The following is a 15622-nucleotide window of genomic DNA, read 5'->3' as shown; positions in this document are numbered from 1 at the left end:
AAACTGAGATCTTGAAGGCACAATTTCAAACAGTTCCAGTGAGGATGAAAAGTGGGAGGTGTCTAAAGAAACCGGGATGAATGCTTTAAGAACTTAAACTGAACTAAGATTTAAAAGGGACATGTGTAAGAAATGTAAAAATTGGGAAATCACCAAAGAGGAATTCAAACAAATAGTTGTCACATGTAGGAAGCAAGTCATAAAGCTCAGAACAAGCTCATGCCTGCTAGAGAAGTTAAAAGCAATAAACAGGGCTTTTTTCTATTGTTAATTCCATAGCGAAAGTAAAAACAAAGAAACAAAGAAACAATTGGATCACTGTGTGGAGAAGATGGCAAAATGCTAACAGGGGATGCCTTCTTTTTCTCAGGCTTCTCCCCAAAGGAAAACAGTGCTCAAGCTAGGAAAAATGGAGAAGATGATACAGTAGGGGAAATCCAGCACAGACTAGATAAAGAGGTAGTACTGGCTATTCTAAATGAATTCAGATATAGGATATAGGATGAACTACATCCCAGGATATTAAAAGCACTGGCAGAAGTAATCTCAGAACCTCTGAAGATGCCAGCCACAGATGCAGGCGAAACATCAGGAGAAAATGCTACTGGAACATAGCCATACAACCCAGAAAACCCACAACACTCTAATCTCAGAACCACTTGCAATAATCTTCAAGAATTCCTGGAGAACAGGAGAAGTCCCAGCAGACTGGAGGAGGGAAAATGTTGCTCCATCTTCAAAAAAGGGAACTAATGTCCCAAACAACTACCACCCAGTCAGCCTGACATCAACACCAGAAAAGATTCTACAGCAGATTATTGAACAGTCTGCAAGCACTTAGAACAGAATGTCATGATCATTAAAAGTCAACATGGATTTCTCAAAAATAAGTTGTCAGGCTAAACCAATCTATCCTCTTCCTCCTCTTCTTCTTCTTTGATGAAATGACAGGGAAGGATGTGGATATAGCATACCTTGATTTCAGTAAGGCCTTTGACAAGGTGCCCCATGATATTCTTGCAAAAAAACTCAATAAAATGTGAGCTAGACATTGCTACTGATGGGTGGATTTGCAATTGGTTGACTGACCAAACTCAAAGGATGCTCACCAATGACTCCTCTTCATCCCAGAGAGAAGTGGGTTTTGTCCTGGGCTCAATGCTATTCAATATTTTTATTAATGACTTGGATGATGGAATAGAGAGCATGCTAATCAAATTTGCAGATGACACCAAATTAGGAGGGATAGCTAATACCCCAGAAGACAGGGTCAGAGCTCAAAAAAGATCTTGACATATTAGAGAGCTGGGCCAAAACTAGCAAAATGGATTTCAACAGAGATGAATGTTCTTAAGATACTCCACTTAGGCAGAAAAAATGAAATGCACAGATATAGGATGGGTAACACCTGGCTTGACAACAGTACATGTGACAAGGATCTGGGAGTCTTAATAAATCACAAACTGAACATGTCAGCAGTGTGATCCGGCAGCCAAGAAAGCTAATGCAATTCTGGTCTGCATCGACAGGAGTATAGTGTCTAGATTGAGGGACGTAATAGTACCTCTCAATTCCGCATTGGTAAAACCTCACCTGGAATACTGTGTCCAGTTCTGGGCACCATAATTGACAAGCTGGAATGGGTCTAGAGGAGGGCTAACAAAATGGTAAAAGGTCTGGAATCCATACCCTATGAGGAGAGACTTAAGGAGCTGGGAAGAAGAGAAAGTTAAAGAGTTACATGATAGCCATGTTTAAATATTTGAAGGGATGTCATGTTGAAGAGGGAGCAAGCTTGTTTTCTGCTGCTCCAAAGACTATGACAAGGAGTAATGGATTCAAGGTACAGGAAAAGAGTTTCCACCCAAACATTAGGAAGAACTTCCTGATGGTAAGGGCTGTTTGACGGTGGAATATTCTGCCTTAGTGGTGGATTCTTCTTTGGAGGTTTTTAAACAGAGGCTGGATGACCAGCTACTGGGAGTCAGTGGTGTAGCGCAGGGGCATGCTTGGGGCGTGGAGGGGGTGTGGAGGGGTGGGGTGGGGCAAGCAGCGCTGCAGCAGGGGCACAGGCCATGTGTGTGCCCCAGGCACCGTTCCCCCTCGCTCCACCCCTACATATCAGGAGGTTAGACTGGATGATCCTTGTGGTTTCTTCCAACTCTATTATTCTATGAAAACTTAACATAGACCAACATTTACATATAGTTACAGGAAAACTTTGTCACAACTAAAGGAAAGGAAGGAGACATATTCTTGCTTTTCTCATTATAAACCATGTTATAAATGTTCCTTGGATTACTGTAAACATTAAAAAAAAGTATTGATGCATTACTTGACTCCCAAATGTTAACAATTAACTCACCGGTGCTACTGATACATTCTCTCGTATAGGAAGTGAATTCAGGGGAATGCTCTTTGACTCATTTGGTTCACTGGATGCCTAAATAAAAAAATTACCATAAGAAAAAACTTTATAAAGCAATCCATATTGGCTCCTAAGGTCAGCACCAGGTACGGGTATCCATGAGCAGTTACTGAGGCTGCAGAGCCCTAGCAGGGTCCACTGCCAGCCTCTGTCCTGCTGTCCATAGTACAGCAGCCATTATTCATATCTGCCTTCTCTCTTTGAGTTGCAATGGTAGAGCCGGGTGCTTCCCCTCATCAGCCTTTCACTATTCCACACTAGATCACAATGTCCTTCTCTTCAACCCTTTGTTCTCTGTCCACCAGACAGACAGAAGTCAGAGAGCTTGTTTTTACCACCTCTGTTCAATTGCCTAAGCAAATAGCAATGGGAATGTGGTAGCAGTAACCCTGCCACAACTTACTGCATCCCCCTCCCCCACCTTGAGGAACCCTGGTTGTTGGCACCAGCTTTGTTGCAAGGGCTAGGATGAAGGAGGAGACAGGGACCCAAGATAGAGGCAGAGGTGGCCCTCCGGGAGTGGGCGGTTTATAAAACGAATTAATAATAATAATAATAACAACAACAACAACAACTAGGGCAGCACTTAAAACATCTTCGAATTGACAAAATTAACATCTGTCAAATTCAGAAGGCAGCCCTGCTGGGATCCGCACAAATACTACGCCGATACATTACAACTTCCTAGACCTCTAGGTGAGGCTCGAATTGTAATGAAGGCCAACAACCAGCTAAAGATCTGGCAGCTGTGAAATCTACAATAATAATTGTCTAAGTGTCTAGGAAGCAGTTGCTGGCTGAAGAGAGAGGATCCAGGAGTTCTGCAAACCCTGCTCTTTTCTGAATTCTGAGGTCCTTCCTGAGACCTGGCTGACTAAAGGGGTGTCCTGGAGGATGCAGTAGCCCCAGATTCTACCCTGGGCGAGCAAGAGCCAGACAGGCAGCTTAGCACACCACCATCTAGACGGAAAGGGCAGACTTCCTACAAGTACTTCCTACTGTTTACCTCTGGCCAAGCAAGTGAGCCAGTACCAATGGTGACTAGATGAAGCCATCACTATTTCAATTAGCTACCCACCCTCTCTGGGTGTTGCTCATAACTGCTTACACTTGCCATGCAGGTAGGCAGAAAGGCAGGAGCAGCAACCCAGAGGTGTTCTTCCTATTGGGCAAAGTGGGCAGTTGCCCAGGGCGCCTCCTTGTGGGGGATGCAAAAACTGCAGGTTCGTTTGTGGGATTTTTGTATTTTCAGTGTTTTCCCGTTTTTGGCCTGCAGAGGGCACAGTTTTTAGGCTAGCAGCACCAAAATTTCAGGGATGTTTCAGGAGACTCTCCTGATGATATCACCCAGGTTTGGTGAGGTTTGGTTCTGGGAGTCCAGAGTTACGGACTCCCAAAGGGGTTCCCCATCCCCCATTGTTTCCAATGGGAGCCAATAGAAGATGGGGGCTACATCTTTGAGGGTCCATAACTTTGGACCCCCTAAACCAAACTTCACCAAACCTGACAAGTATCATCAGGAGAGTCTCTTACTGATACCACCCAGGTTTTGTGAAGTTTAGTCCAGGGGGTCGAAAGCTATGGATTCCCAAAGGGGGTGCCCCATCCCCCATTGTTTCCAATGGAAGCTAACAGAAGATGGGGCTACACATTTGAGGGTCCATAACTTTGGACCCCCTGAACCAAACTTCGCCAAACCTGGGTCATATCATTGGAAGAGTCATCTAAAGATACCCTGAAAGTTTGGTGCTGCTAGCTTAACAATTGCACCCCTGACAGCAGGCACCCCCCACATTTCCCCAGATTTTCCTTTTAAATCCCTCCCCCTTTGGCATGGATTTAAAGGGAGAATCAGAGGTCCACAGTTTAAACATTAAAGTGATGCTGTTTCAGGGTGGGGGAGAATCAAACCCAAAATAGCATTACTTTCAGTGTTGTTTAAACGGGGAACCCCAGATTCTTCCTTTAAAGTGGATTTAAAAGGAGAATCTGGGCTCCCTAGTTTAACCATTGAAAATGATGCTGTTTGGGGGTGGATTCCAGCATCACTTGTTTAAACTAGGGAGCTCAGATTCTCCTTTTAAATCCACCTCAAAGGAAGAATCTGGGGTTCCCAGTTTAAATGACATTGAAAGTGATGCTGTTTCCCCCAATTGGTGGGACTGGATACAACACCACAAAATGTTTTTATAGCAGTAATAAAACATTTTGAAAGCATTTTGAAAATGTTTTCAAAAAAGTTATTTCTGCTGTGTGGCATGGCCTATTGCTGTGTTCGGATTTGTGAGTTGGGGCATGTTCTATAATGTGATGGTGACTTTGAAATGACCTGGTGCAAAAAATCATTGCTTGGTCACGGTGGGGGAGGGCGGCTGCCCATGGGGGGCACCAAACTCCAGTTTGCCTAGATACACCACTGGGCATAGCTACAAGGGGGCGGGGTGTGTGCATTGCACCGGGCATGCACCTGGGGGGGCATCAAACTCAGGTTTTGCCCAGGGCTCCAGTTTGCCTAGTTACACCACTGCAGCAACCACATGCCCAGTATAATGGAGAGAGGAAAAACCATCACAGGCTGCACCTCAGGTGTGTGAAAGGAGATCACCAGATGTCATCAAGTCCTTTTCCCTCCCAAAAAAACTGTTACCTCTGTCTCTATCATTTCCCTTTCAGATATAGCATGTCAGTCTCTTCAGAAAGACAAAAAATAACATACCGAACAGAGCCACCTTGGGAGTTCAATGTCCAGTTCTGACTGGAAATATTTTATAAAGTGAAATTTAACTGAAGATGCAGGACAAAGCCAGTTGCCCAATGTGAGCTCCTGGGGTCCTTCATGGGATCCACCAACTGAAAGATTGTATCTTCGTTCTAAAGGAAGATTGGAAAATATCCATGTTATAATCCTTCAGAAAACATTGAGACAAAGTATTTTTCTAAATATTTTCTGAATGCTGGAAATGTATGCCAGGCAGTACCTTGGATCAAGTAAATTCTGTCCCACCCCCCACCCCTGGTAATTGCAGGATGCCAGGCTTCCTTCTGTCTTCATTATGAACTAAAGAATACCAGTAGTAAAAAGTAGAATCTGTGCATAGAGCTCTGTTTGTAAGGCAGTAAGAAGGTTTTATGGTCTAACATCAGTCTTTCAGAAAACAGCAGTCATGAAGGAACTAACTGGTGTTATTAAAGTCATTGTTAAGTTTTCCATGATACAACCATCCTTATTATCCATCTCTTCAAACTATACATAATACAAAAAGTCACTGTCTACTCTAATGGGACATCTAAAGATGGCTGGATGGCCAGCTTTCAGGAATGCTTTGATTGTGTATTCCTGCATGGCAGGGAATTGGACTTGATGTCCCTTGTGGTCTCATCCAACTCTATGATTCTATAAATATTATTGTTTTAAGAATATGCAACTAAGAGTCTTATCCAAAAGAGGGGGGCAAAAGGGCTCTAGGAAATGGTACAGCCTCATGCCAGCACATTTGCCCCCTTCCTGGACACCTACCTGTGACACCGGCAGAGGGGGCAGATGCACCGGTGTCCACCAGACCTGCAGCCCCAATGCTGCAAAATCCACAAGTCCGGGCTGTGGTTGGGACATGCTGGTGCACTCTTGGATGCCAGCATGTGGGGAGGGGCATTCCCCAGGGTGGAGCCAACAAATGTTTAGGGCCGAGAGCACAGCGCACTGGCCCTCAAACTTATGCCATCCTTTTGATGGTATAAATCCTGTACGCCCTATGGGGCTTTCTGGTGATGGGGGAGTTTCAGGGCTTTTCTGAGCTGCCAGCACTGCTGGAAAGCCCTATTAGAGGCAGCAGGGCAGCACTGCACTGACGCCACATCCCACCACCTCCAGGTCTGGATACGGCTGCCTGACTTCTGTAAGAACCATTCTCAAAATTCCAGTGTTTTAGGTAATCAAAAGTTCCATCATTAAAATTACTTTTAATTTTTTGTATGCTAAACACATTCCTTTACCATTTATAATCCATTCTGAATTGCTGATATGTTTACCACAAACACTTAGAATGTGCATGAACAATTTCACGATATTATAGCAGCTTACCCAAGAAAATGTGAAGAAATAACTTATAGAAAAGTGTACGGAGACTAGCTTTGACCATAATATAATTGAAGTGACCTACGTGTTGAATCCTGCTTCATTCGTCCGTTATCGATTTGAACTTCCAAACAGGCAACTTCACGAGACTGTAAAAGTGAAAAACAGGAAAATGTAAGACAGGCAGTTCAGCTCCAGCTTGGCCCTACTATGAAAATGTAGGAAATAAATGAGACACAAAGATTCTAAATCAAGGCTTGATATGAGCCTATAGTCATCAGAGTCCTCTTTCTTGTACTCAGCAATAGGACAGGTGAAGAAATAACAGAGTAAACAGTGTATTTGAGTATGCTGAGGTATACTATTGAGCAACCAGAACCAGCAGTCACATACTGGGGATTGAATGTTAAGGTTCAAATGCTATAGGTCAGTGATGGCGAACCTTTTTGAGACCAAGGGCCCAAATTGCAACCCAAACCCCACTTATTTGTCTCAAAGTGCCAACCCGGCAATTTAACCTGAATGCTGAGGTTTTAGTTTAGAAAAACCGGTTGGCCCCCTTATCCTCCGTCCCACCCGCTTGAGCAGGGGCCAGCCTGCTCTAGCCTCCAGCAAGTCCCATGCGCACCGCTCTGTGCCTCTCTAGCATCTCTGCCTCCTCTGCGCCCCCCCCCCAGGCAGCAGCCACCTGGAGCATAGGCACCAGGCCCATTGTGCTCAGTGGCCCAGGCCAGCCTAGATGTGTGTGTGGGATGTGTGTGATTTTCCGACCCCCACATGACGAACTCTGTGTCCGCGTGCCCACAGAGAGGGCTCCGAGTGCCACTTCTGGCACCCGTGCCATAGGTTCGCCATCACTGCTATAGGTTTAGGTAAATTTGAACCCTTTCTTCTTATATCATATCACATCCATTTAGCAGTACTAATTTTACGCTGCTCTCTAGTTTCCCCCTTACTATTCTATCTATAAATACCAGTATGCCCTCTGTGTCACAGTCATATTCAAAAATGACTAAAAGGACACAAAAAGAGGCTATGTTTCCAAAAGGGATGGGATTATGCAAAAAAGAATGAGTTTTACTTTAGTGACTCCCAATAACTACTATAAAACAAATATCATGGACTGCAATATAGAAGAATGTTAGATACTGTTGGCTGTCATTTACTCCTCTAGTGCACTATATATACACATAGTAATCCACTTGGGAACACCAGTATGGGGGAGGGCAATCCTTTAAATAAAGTACCCTTAGGTCCAACAAAAAGAAGACTCACAGAAGTCCCCTCCTCCATCAAGGACATAGGTAAGGGGGTGGTTCTTGGGTTCAGACCCCCCCATTCATGTCCGAAGCTCCGCCCACCCGTTTGTGGGTTTTAAAAACATTTTTAATGTTTTTGGTTTTTGGCCTGCAGGGGGCGCATTGTTTAGGCTAGCAGCACCAAACATTCAGGGATTGTTTGGGGGACTCTCCTGATGATACTAGCCAGGTTTGGTGAGGTTTGGTTCAGGGGGTCAAAAGTTATGGACTCCCAAAGGGGGTGCCCCCATCCTTTATTGTTTCCAATGGGAGCCAATAGAAGATGGGGGCTACACGTTTGAGAGTCCATAACTTTGGACACCCTGAACCAAACTTCACCAAACCTGGGATGTATTATCAGGAGAGTCTCTTACTGATACCACCCAGGTTTTGTGAAGTTTGGTCCAGGGGGTGCAAAGCTATGGACTCCCAAAGACGGTGCCCCATCCCCCATTGTTTCCAATGGGAGCTAATAGGAAATGGGGCTACACCTTTGAGGGTCCATAACTTTGGCCCCCCTGAACCAAACTTCACCAAACCTGGGTGGTATCATCAGGAGAGTCTCCTAAAGATACCCTAAAAGTTTGGTGCTGTTAGTTTAACCATTACACCCCTGACAGCAGGCACCCCCCAAATTTCCCCAGATTCTCCTTTTAAATCCCCCGCTTCAGCATGGATTTAAAGGGAGAATCTGAGGTCCTCAGTTTAGAAGAAGAAGAGTTTGGATTTATATCCTCCCTTTCTCTCCTGTAGGAGACTCAAAGGAGCTTACAATCTCCTTGACCTTCCCCCCCTCACAACAAACACCCTGTGAGGTGGGTGGGGCTGAGAGAATTCCGAAAAGCTGTGACTAGCCCAAGGTCACCCAGCTGGCGTGTGTGGGAGTGCACAGGCTAATCTGAATACCCCAGATAAGCCTCCACAGCTCAAACGGCAGAGCAGGGAATCAAACCCGGTTCCTCCAGATTAGAATGCACCTGCTCTTAACCACTACGCTACATTGAAAGTGATGCTGTTTCAGGGTGGGTGATAATCCACCCCAAAACAGCATCGCTTTCAATGTTGTTCAACTGGGGACCCCAGATTCTCCCTTTAAGGTGGATTTAAAAGGAGAATTTGGCTCTCTAGTTTAAACACCATTGAAAGTGATGCTGTTTGGGGGTGGATTCCAGCATCACAGCGGCTGCCCGGGGGTGGGGGATGGGATGGGACGGGACGGGACGGGACGGGACGGGACGGGACGGGACGGAAAACTCAGATTTTGCACCGGGCTCCATTTTTCCTCTATGCCTCTGCCCAGAGGGGAGGGCAGAAGGAACTGCCAGCTGCTGGCTGGGAGCCCAGCTGATGGGGGGCAGGGGAGGGCAGGGCGGGGGAGTCTGCCGTCCCCAGCCTTGGAGAGCTGCTTTTATAAGCGCTAGGCTGGGGGCAGGGCTGGGGGAGGCGTGGCCATGCCCTAGGGGTGGGGGGGGTGGCCCCAACCCCCCCATAAAAATCTATACCTACGTCCCTGTCCTCCATTATGTAGCCCTTAACAACAGTATCACAGAGAACAGATACTGATTGCAATAGGAGTAGCTTAGAAATTCAAAATATGAAAACATATATCCCCTGCCCATTATAACAAAGAGCATTGTACTAGAACAAAACAAAAAGGGAAATCTGTGAACTAGTTCATCAGCAAACTGACTAAAGGAATGCATTGTGTGACAATCAACATGCATCACAACTTAGGACATAACAAGGCAGGAAGTATATGTTCTACAGCAACTGATTTTTGTATAAAATGTAAAACAAAAAAATTTAGAGAATCATTGACAAATGGAAGGGAAGTAGAAATCTGCCCCACCACCCACTGACCCCTTTGCTGCTGTTTCTGTTTCTCCCACCTTTCCCACTCCTTTTCCCCCTTTTTCTCAACTCCCTGTTCTTTTCCCTTTTCTTACTGGCCCTTATTTTACCTCTCCCTGCTCCCTTTTTTTCCTGCTTCCTCTCCCACCCACTCATTTTTGCCCTACTGTGCATCACGAGCTGCGACTTTCCCTCCTGGCCTTCTGGGGTTGCTGGGAAACTCCATGTGACACAACTGAGACCCCCCTTTGAAAAGAAGTTTAACATTACACTCTAAGGCAAAGGCTCTCCACTATATGGTATGAGGTTGCCTAGCAACCCCCCAAATGGCAGCTAAGAACTTACAAAGTTATCTTGCCAAATCACATTTGGCATTGTTCTGGTGGAGTATCCCCCTCCGTTTTTTTTTTAACTTGGGGATTTTTCTGCTCTCATGAGTCCCACTGTACACTTTTTAAAAATCTTCATGGCAGTACAATCATAGCAATTTGAATTACAATGAATGATGGAAGGTTCTTTGAACAGGGGAGGCGGCATGTCTGCCCTTATGAAATTTTATAACTATGAATATTCTGCCACCACATATAGGAGCCTGGTCAGTTAATGAGGAAAAATGCTGGTTGATTCAGAAAAATGCTGAAGTTTCCTAGCCTCAATGATTTAAGAATCCCAGAATGTGAGCACTTACATTGCACTTTTTATTCTTGCCATCTGGTGATGCTCAGTCACATTGTGGAAGGTCTAATGGTTTTTGGAAGCTGAAATCAAGGATCACTGCGCTCAACATGAGTCAATTCATGAAACTGTGTGGGCAAACTAAGTGCCAGCAAATACAAAGTCTCGTTCTAACTAGTCATAAAATGCTAGTCCAACTAGTTATTAGAATGCTATGCAGATTCCAAGAACACTTGCTTTGCAGCCTAAGCTCTCCTAATTAGCCCTGAGCCAATGTGCAGGGGCCTGTTTCACAAATGTTTTGCCAAACAAGTTTTTATATTGCTTAGTCACATGCTGCATAATTGTTGACAGGAGGAGGATGTCAAGAAGAAGAGGGAATATTTGCCTATTGCCAAGGAAACTTACACATGCTTCCTTGCATTGAGATATGCACAGAGGGATTCCATTAAAAATAATAGAGAGCAGAGAAACGATAATCACATTTGGATTCTCACACCTGCATCTAGATGTGTACCCAAATGTGGATGTTATTCTTTAAGATGTGTTGTTTTCAGTGATATGCAGTTCAGCTATATATCCCAATGTGAGGGAGTGTTCACATAAGACTGATTTCAAAAGCTTTCTGATTTTATTTGAATTTCCTCATTTTTATTTGAATTTCCTCATTATTATTTCATTTCTGCCTTGCTCATGTTGAGAGGTATAGATAGTTTAACAACAGCAACAAAAATTAAAGCAAACCAAAACCAGTGACAATGACAACACGTACGATGAAAAAAAAATTAAAATGTCCATATAAATATATCTCTAGTGTTGGCCTGGATTCCCACGCCCCGCCCCCCCACCCCCACCCCCTCCCACTTCTCAAATAGTTGAAATAATGGGAACAATGACTGTAAGCTAGACAAATCACAAAATGGAAACTTTTGCAGTTAAAAAGTAGCTTGGGCTCAGCAATACTATTAAACCTATCATTGAACAACTAAGGAAATGTAAGAGAATAAAAAATTACCACTAAAACTCCATTCGTAACAATTTTTTCTGGAACATCGGGGCTAAAAGGCAAAAAAAAAGGAATGAGGAAATCACATTACGTAACTATTTGACAACTGAGGGTGGTAATTTATTTGTGTTTTGCTTAAATTTGCATTGGCAATATTGCAGATAGAAGTTTAGATTAATAATAGATTCTGTGTATAGACCCTCCCATATTCATAATGCTGCCTATTTAAAATATGTATAAGTCTGTCTTTCTCCTGATCAAGTCAGGATGACCCCGATTCTTGCAGACTTGACAGATCTAATGCACATAAAGAGTTCCCCTGTCCTCTGGGCCGTTATACCTAATGGAAAAGCCAGCAAGTAGAGGAGGAGAAGCTCTGTAGTAGACTATCTGCTTTGCATGTAGAAGGTCCTAGGTTTGAATCCTGACACTGCCAGTTAAAAGGTTCTAGTAGTAGATAATATAAAAGACCTCAGACTGAGACTCTAAAAAGCTACATAAGTAGACAATACTAATCATGATAGATCACTGGTCAGACTCACTATACGGTAGCTTCATGTGTGTAATAGACAAAACTAATCCTTTTCATTCAAGCAAATTGGGAAGGCTGACTGTACAGGAGACCTACATGTGCGCTAGGGATCCTGCAAATTTCATAGCAAGCCTGATAAGAAGTTAAACATATCCTGTTTGACACTCAAAATCAGACACTGAGCCAACCAAACAATTAAAAAAACTGCTGAAAAGGCAGGCAACGGCTCTGATGTCAGATGCCAACCTTAAGGAAGTTATGGGATGGATGAAAGCTAACAGCACAATCCAGAAGCTGCTCCAACCAGGTACTGATCCACCACCATGCTGCAAAACAGGAAAAATGCCTGGCCACTTATAGGATTAAATGGAGTTACTTTAGGGTAACATCCTTTAGGGTAGCATAGTTCTGAGGCCTTGACCATGGTACTCCTAGTTTGAAAGCTAACTATAGTCAACTCCACACCCAGGAATGCCCTATCCTACTCCCTGCCCTGTGCCAACATTCACTCAGATGCCAGTGTATCTCCACGGTGGCACCCACTTTCAGGTGCCCGGATGCCAGCCAACATCTTTGTCCTCTCCACCAGCATGGGTGCTCTTTATGCTGACAGAGGAGGCAAACATGCTGGTGAGGCCCTGTGCCACCTACATTGACCCATTTGCCTCTTGTATGGGATTGAGCTATAGCACACTGAAACTTAACCCTAACAAAACAGAGGTGATAGCAGTCGTGGGAAGCTTTGATCCAAGAAGTGGCATTTCTCCTGTTCCGGATATGGTCACATTCTCCCTAAAGGAGCAGATTTCTAGCTTGGGAGTGTTGCCGCTTGAAGCAGGAAAATAAGATGCAGATTCCTCCCCCCACCCCCAGTTTGGAGTGGGGACAGGGAGATGAGATGCCAATTGCTTCTGCTCCCTCCTGAGCTTGGGGGATGGGGAACAGAAGAAATCAGATCGTCCCTCCCTCACCCCAAAAGGGAGAAACTGACTGTTAATGTTCTCCCCCCACTAGCTAGCTGCAGAAGAATGGAAGCTAATTGCTTCTCTTCTCCCCACCCTAATCATCTCCTGTGTTCCTGCAAGGCAGAGACTCACTGTCAGACTAGATATGATGGCATTGATGGGTCCAATGCATCTATGATAACACCCTTTATAAAAATTCAAAAATGCCACAGCATGACAAGCTGAGGTGCTCTTGTCCCTCCCCCTTACCTTGACAAATGCTGAAACATCAGCATGCGGTGCAGCATGATTAGGCACTTACAGCATTTTAAAATGGTAGTGATGTCTATCTATCTCTATTCTGCCCTTCCAGAAGATTCCAGGGAGGTTGTGGAAATTGTGGACTGATACCTGGAAGGAGTTTTGGGACGGATGGAGGCTAACGCACTGAAACTTAATTCCAGTCAAACAAAGGTGCTACTGGTGAGGGAAACTTTGACACAGGAACTGGGATATCTTCTATTCTAGATGGGATCACATTCCCTCTAAAGGAAGAAGAAGAGTTGGATTTATATCCCCCTTTTATCTCCTGTAAGGAAACTCAAAGGGGCTTACAAACTCCTTTCCCTTCCCCCCTCACAACAAACACCCTGTGAGGTAGGTGAGGCTGAGAGACCTCAGAAGAATGTGACTAGCCCAAGGTCACCCAGCTGGCGTGTGTGGGAGTGTACAGGCTAATCTGAATTCCTCCGATACACTTCCACAGCTCAAGTGGCAGAGCAGGGAATCAAACCCCGTTCCTCCAGATTAGAGTGCACCTGCTCTTAACCACTACTCCATTGCTACTCGTATTACCAGGAGCAGATTTGTAGCTTGGAAATGCTGCTGGACCCAGGACTCCTGTTAGATAAACAGGTGGCAAGAGTGGCTAAGGGTGCCTTTCACCAGATTCTCACACACCCATGTGGGAAAGATTTTGCCACTGTGATACAGGCATGCCCTGGTAATATCTAGGTTAGACAACTGCAATGCTCTCTATGTAGGGATGTCATTGAAGACTGTCTGGGAGCTAAAGTTGGTACAGAAGATGAGGCCAAAATGTTGACCGAGTCATAGGGACCATATCACTCCTGTTTTGTTCCATCTACATCAGCTCCCAATTTGCTTCTGAGCCCAGTTCAATATGCTTGGGGTCATCATACCTGAAGGACCACCTTCTCACATCCACTGTGGTCACCTTCAGACCAAGCTTCAGCTACACCCATCATCTGTGGTTAGACAGGTGGCAACTCAAGAAAGGGCCCTCTTATCATGATACCAAAACTTTGGAACTATCTCCCCATTGAGATTCATCTGTCTCTCTCCCTTGTTGTCTACTATCAGCTAGTGAAGACTTCTATGTTTTGTTTGGCATACCACAAATAACTTTTAATAATCTTCTGTGGCTGTGTTGTGATGCATGTTTACAATTTTTATTGAATTTTTTATTTTATATACACTTTGTTTTAAATGCTCTTTTAATGTTTTGATCTTCACCATCTTAGGGACACTTTTTGGATGCAAAGGCAGTGCAGAAATGGTTTAAAATAAATAGCTTGGCACTCATGAAGAAGCTGAAGGAGGATATTGGTCAGCTAGGTACTGGCTTCTCTTCTTCCACCCAAACTTCATCCTGAGTGCCTGCAAAACTGAGATACAGTGGTCTTTTCCACACAGAACAATTATAACATCTTGAGGACATTATAAATGAAACCATTTTTCCTATCTTTGTTGTTCACACTGCCTTTGCAACAACACTTTGTAACTAACCCAGACTCTACCATGGCTCATGAGGCCTCTCCCCTGCCGGAAGATCACACCGGTTCATGAGGCCAAGGAATCATGCCGGAGCAAGAGGCCTCCCAGCTATGTGAGGCAGATGCCTTGTGCGCCACAGGAGAGGCCTCACATGCCACAGGAGAGGCAGGGCACCACAAGGAGCAGCGGTCTCATACACCGTGGGAGACGCCAGGCATGCACCGTCTCTCCCACGGCATACAAGGCCTCTCCCCCACTGAGGGATCACACCAGTGCACCAGGCTAGGGAATCACACTGGCACAAGAGGCCTCCCAGTCATGTGGCTGGGCCCAGCCTTGGGCGCCGGTGAGCAGCACCCCGGCACAGGGGGAGCTGCACCATGGGAGTGGCTAGGCACAGGGACCCAGCCAGTGCCTGGCACACACCCCCCCCCCACGTGACCGAAAGGTATGCACCCGGGGACATGGGTTTCCCCATGTCCCAATGGTACACCATTGGTTGCAAAGCTTCAAATGCAGGAATTCTCGCAACCATGCCAATTTTCTAGCAATCTGATTGGCTGTTACTTATTGCCTGTATAGTGACCCTCGTGTGTACCTTCATAGCTTCGCATTTTCCAACATACAATATTAAAAAAGGGGAAAGAGCACTTTCATTAAACAATCATGCTATATGGATTGTGTCACATATTTCACTGAGGGAAATGGCAGGCAGCATCATTGCCATGGGAGAAAACATGCAAAATGGCAAGCGGGCAGAGAATCTATCTAATCATATCTAAAAGACCAATGAGAAGTTTCCTGTACATTGAACCATTCTTCAAACAATTGGCTCCCTGTTTACTCCTTGAAATTAGATGGTTTAACCAAATCACAGGGGTATTCAAGCATTCTTTGTACACTATAACAGATATAAGACTCCAGATTGTGCTACAGTAGCACTCTTACCCATAATTTTCAGTTGTCTATTTCCATGGAGATTTTATTCATAGAGACAAGTAATTGTGCTATCTACC

The 15622-nt window shown here is 44.8% G+C and overlaps 1 protein-coding gene across 1 annotated transcript in view; it reads right to left on the bottom strand.

Annotated features, from left to right (window-relative positions):
* Positions 1-15622, bottom strand: part of LOC125426346 (cytosolic phospholipase A2 epsilon-like) — a 67779-nt gene that overhangs the window by 30821 nt on the left and 21336 nt on the right. Inside the window, exons 6-9 of the mRNA XM_048484603.1 lie at positions 11343-11385; positions 6589-6652; positions 5145-5299; positions 2366-2443 (exon numbers count right to left, since the gene is read on the bottom strand). Coding sequence (XP_048340560.1) covers positions 2366-2443; positions 5145-5299; positions 6589-6652; positions 11343-11385 — 340 coding nt within the window. The remainder of the gene's footprint in view (positions 1-2365; positions 2444-5144; positions 5300-6588; positions 6653-11342; positions 11386-15622) is intronic.

The sequence above is a fragment of the Sphaerodactylus townsendi genome, linkage group LG02, assembly GCF_021028975.2.
Source record: "Sphaerodactylus townsendi isolate TG3544 linkage group LG02, MPM_Stown_v2.3, whole genome shotgun sequence".
NCBI lineage: Eukaryota > Metazoa > Chordata > Lepidosauria > Squamata > Sphaerodactylidae > Sphaerodactylus > Sphaerodactylus townsendi.
Note: the sequence above shows the minus strand (reverse complement) of the source record. Positions and strands in the feature narration are given on the sequence as shown.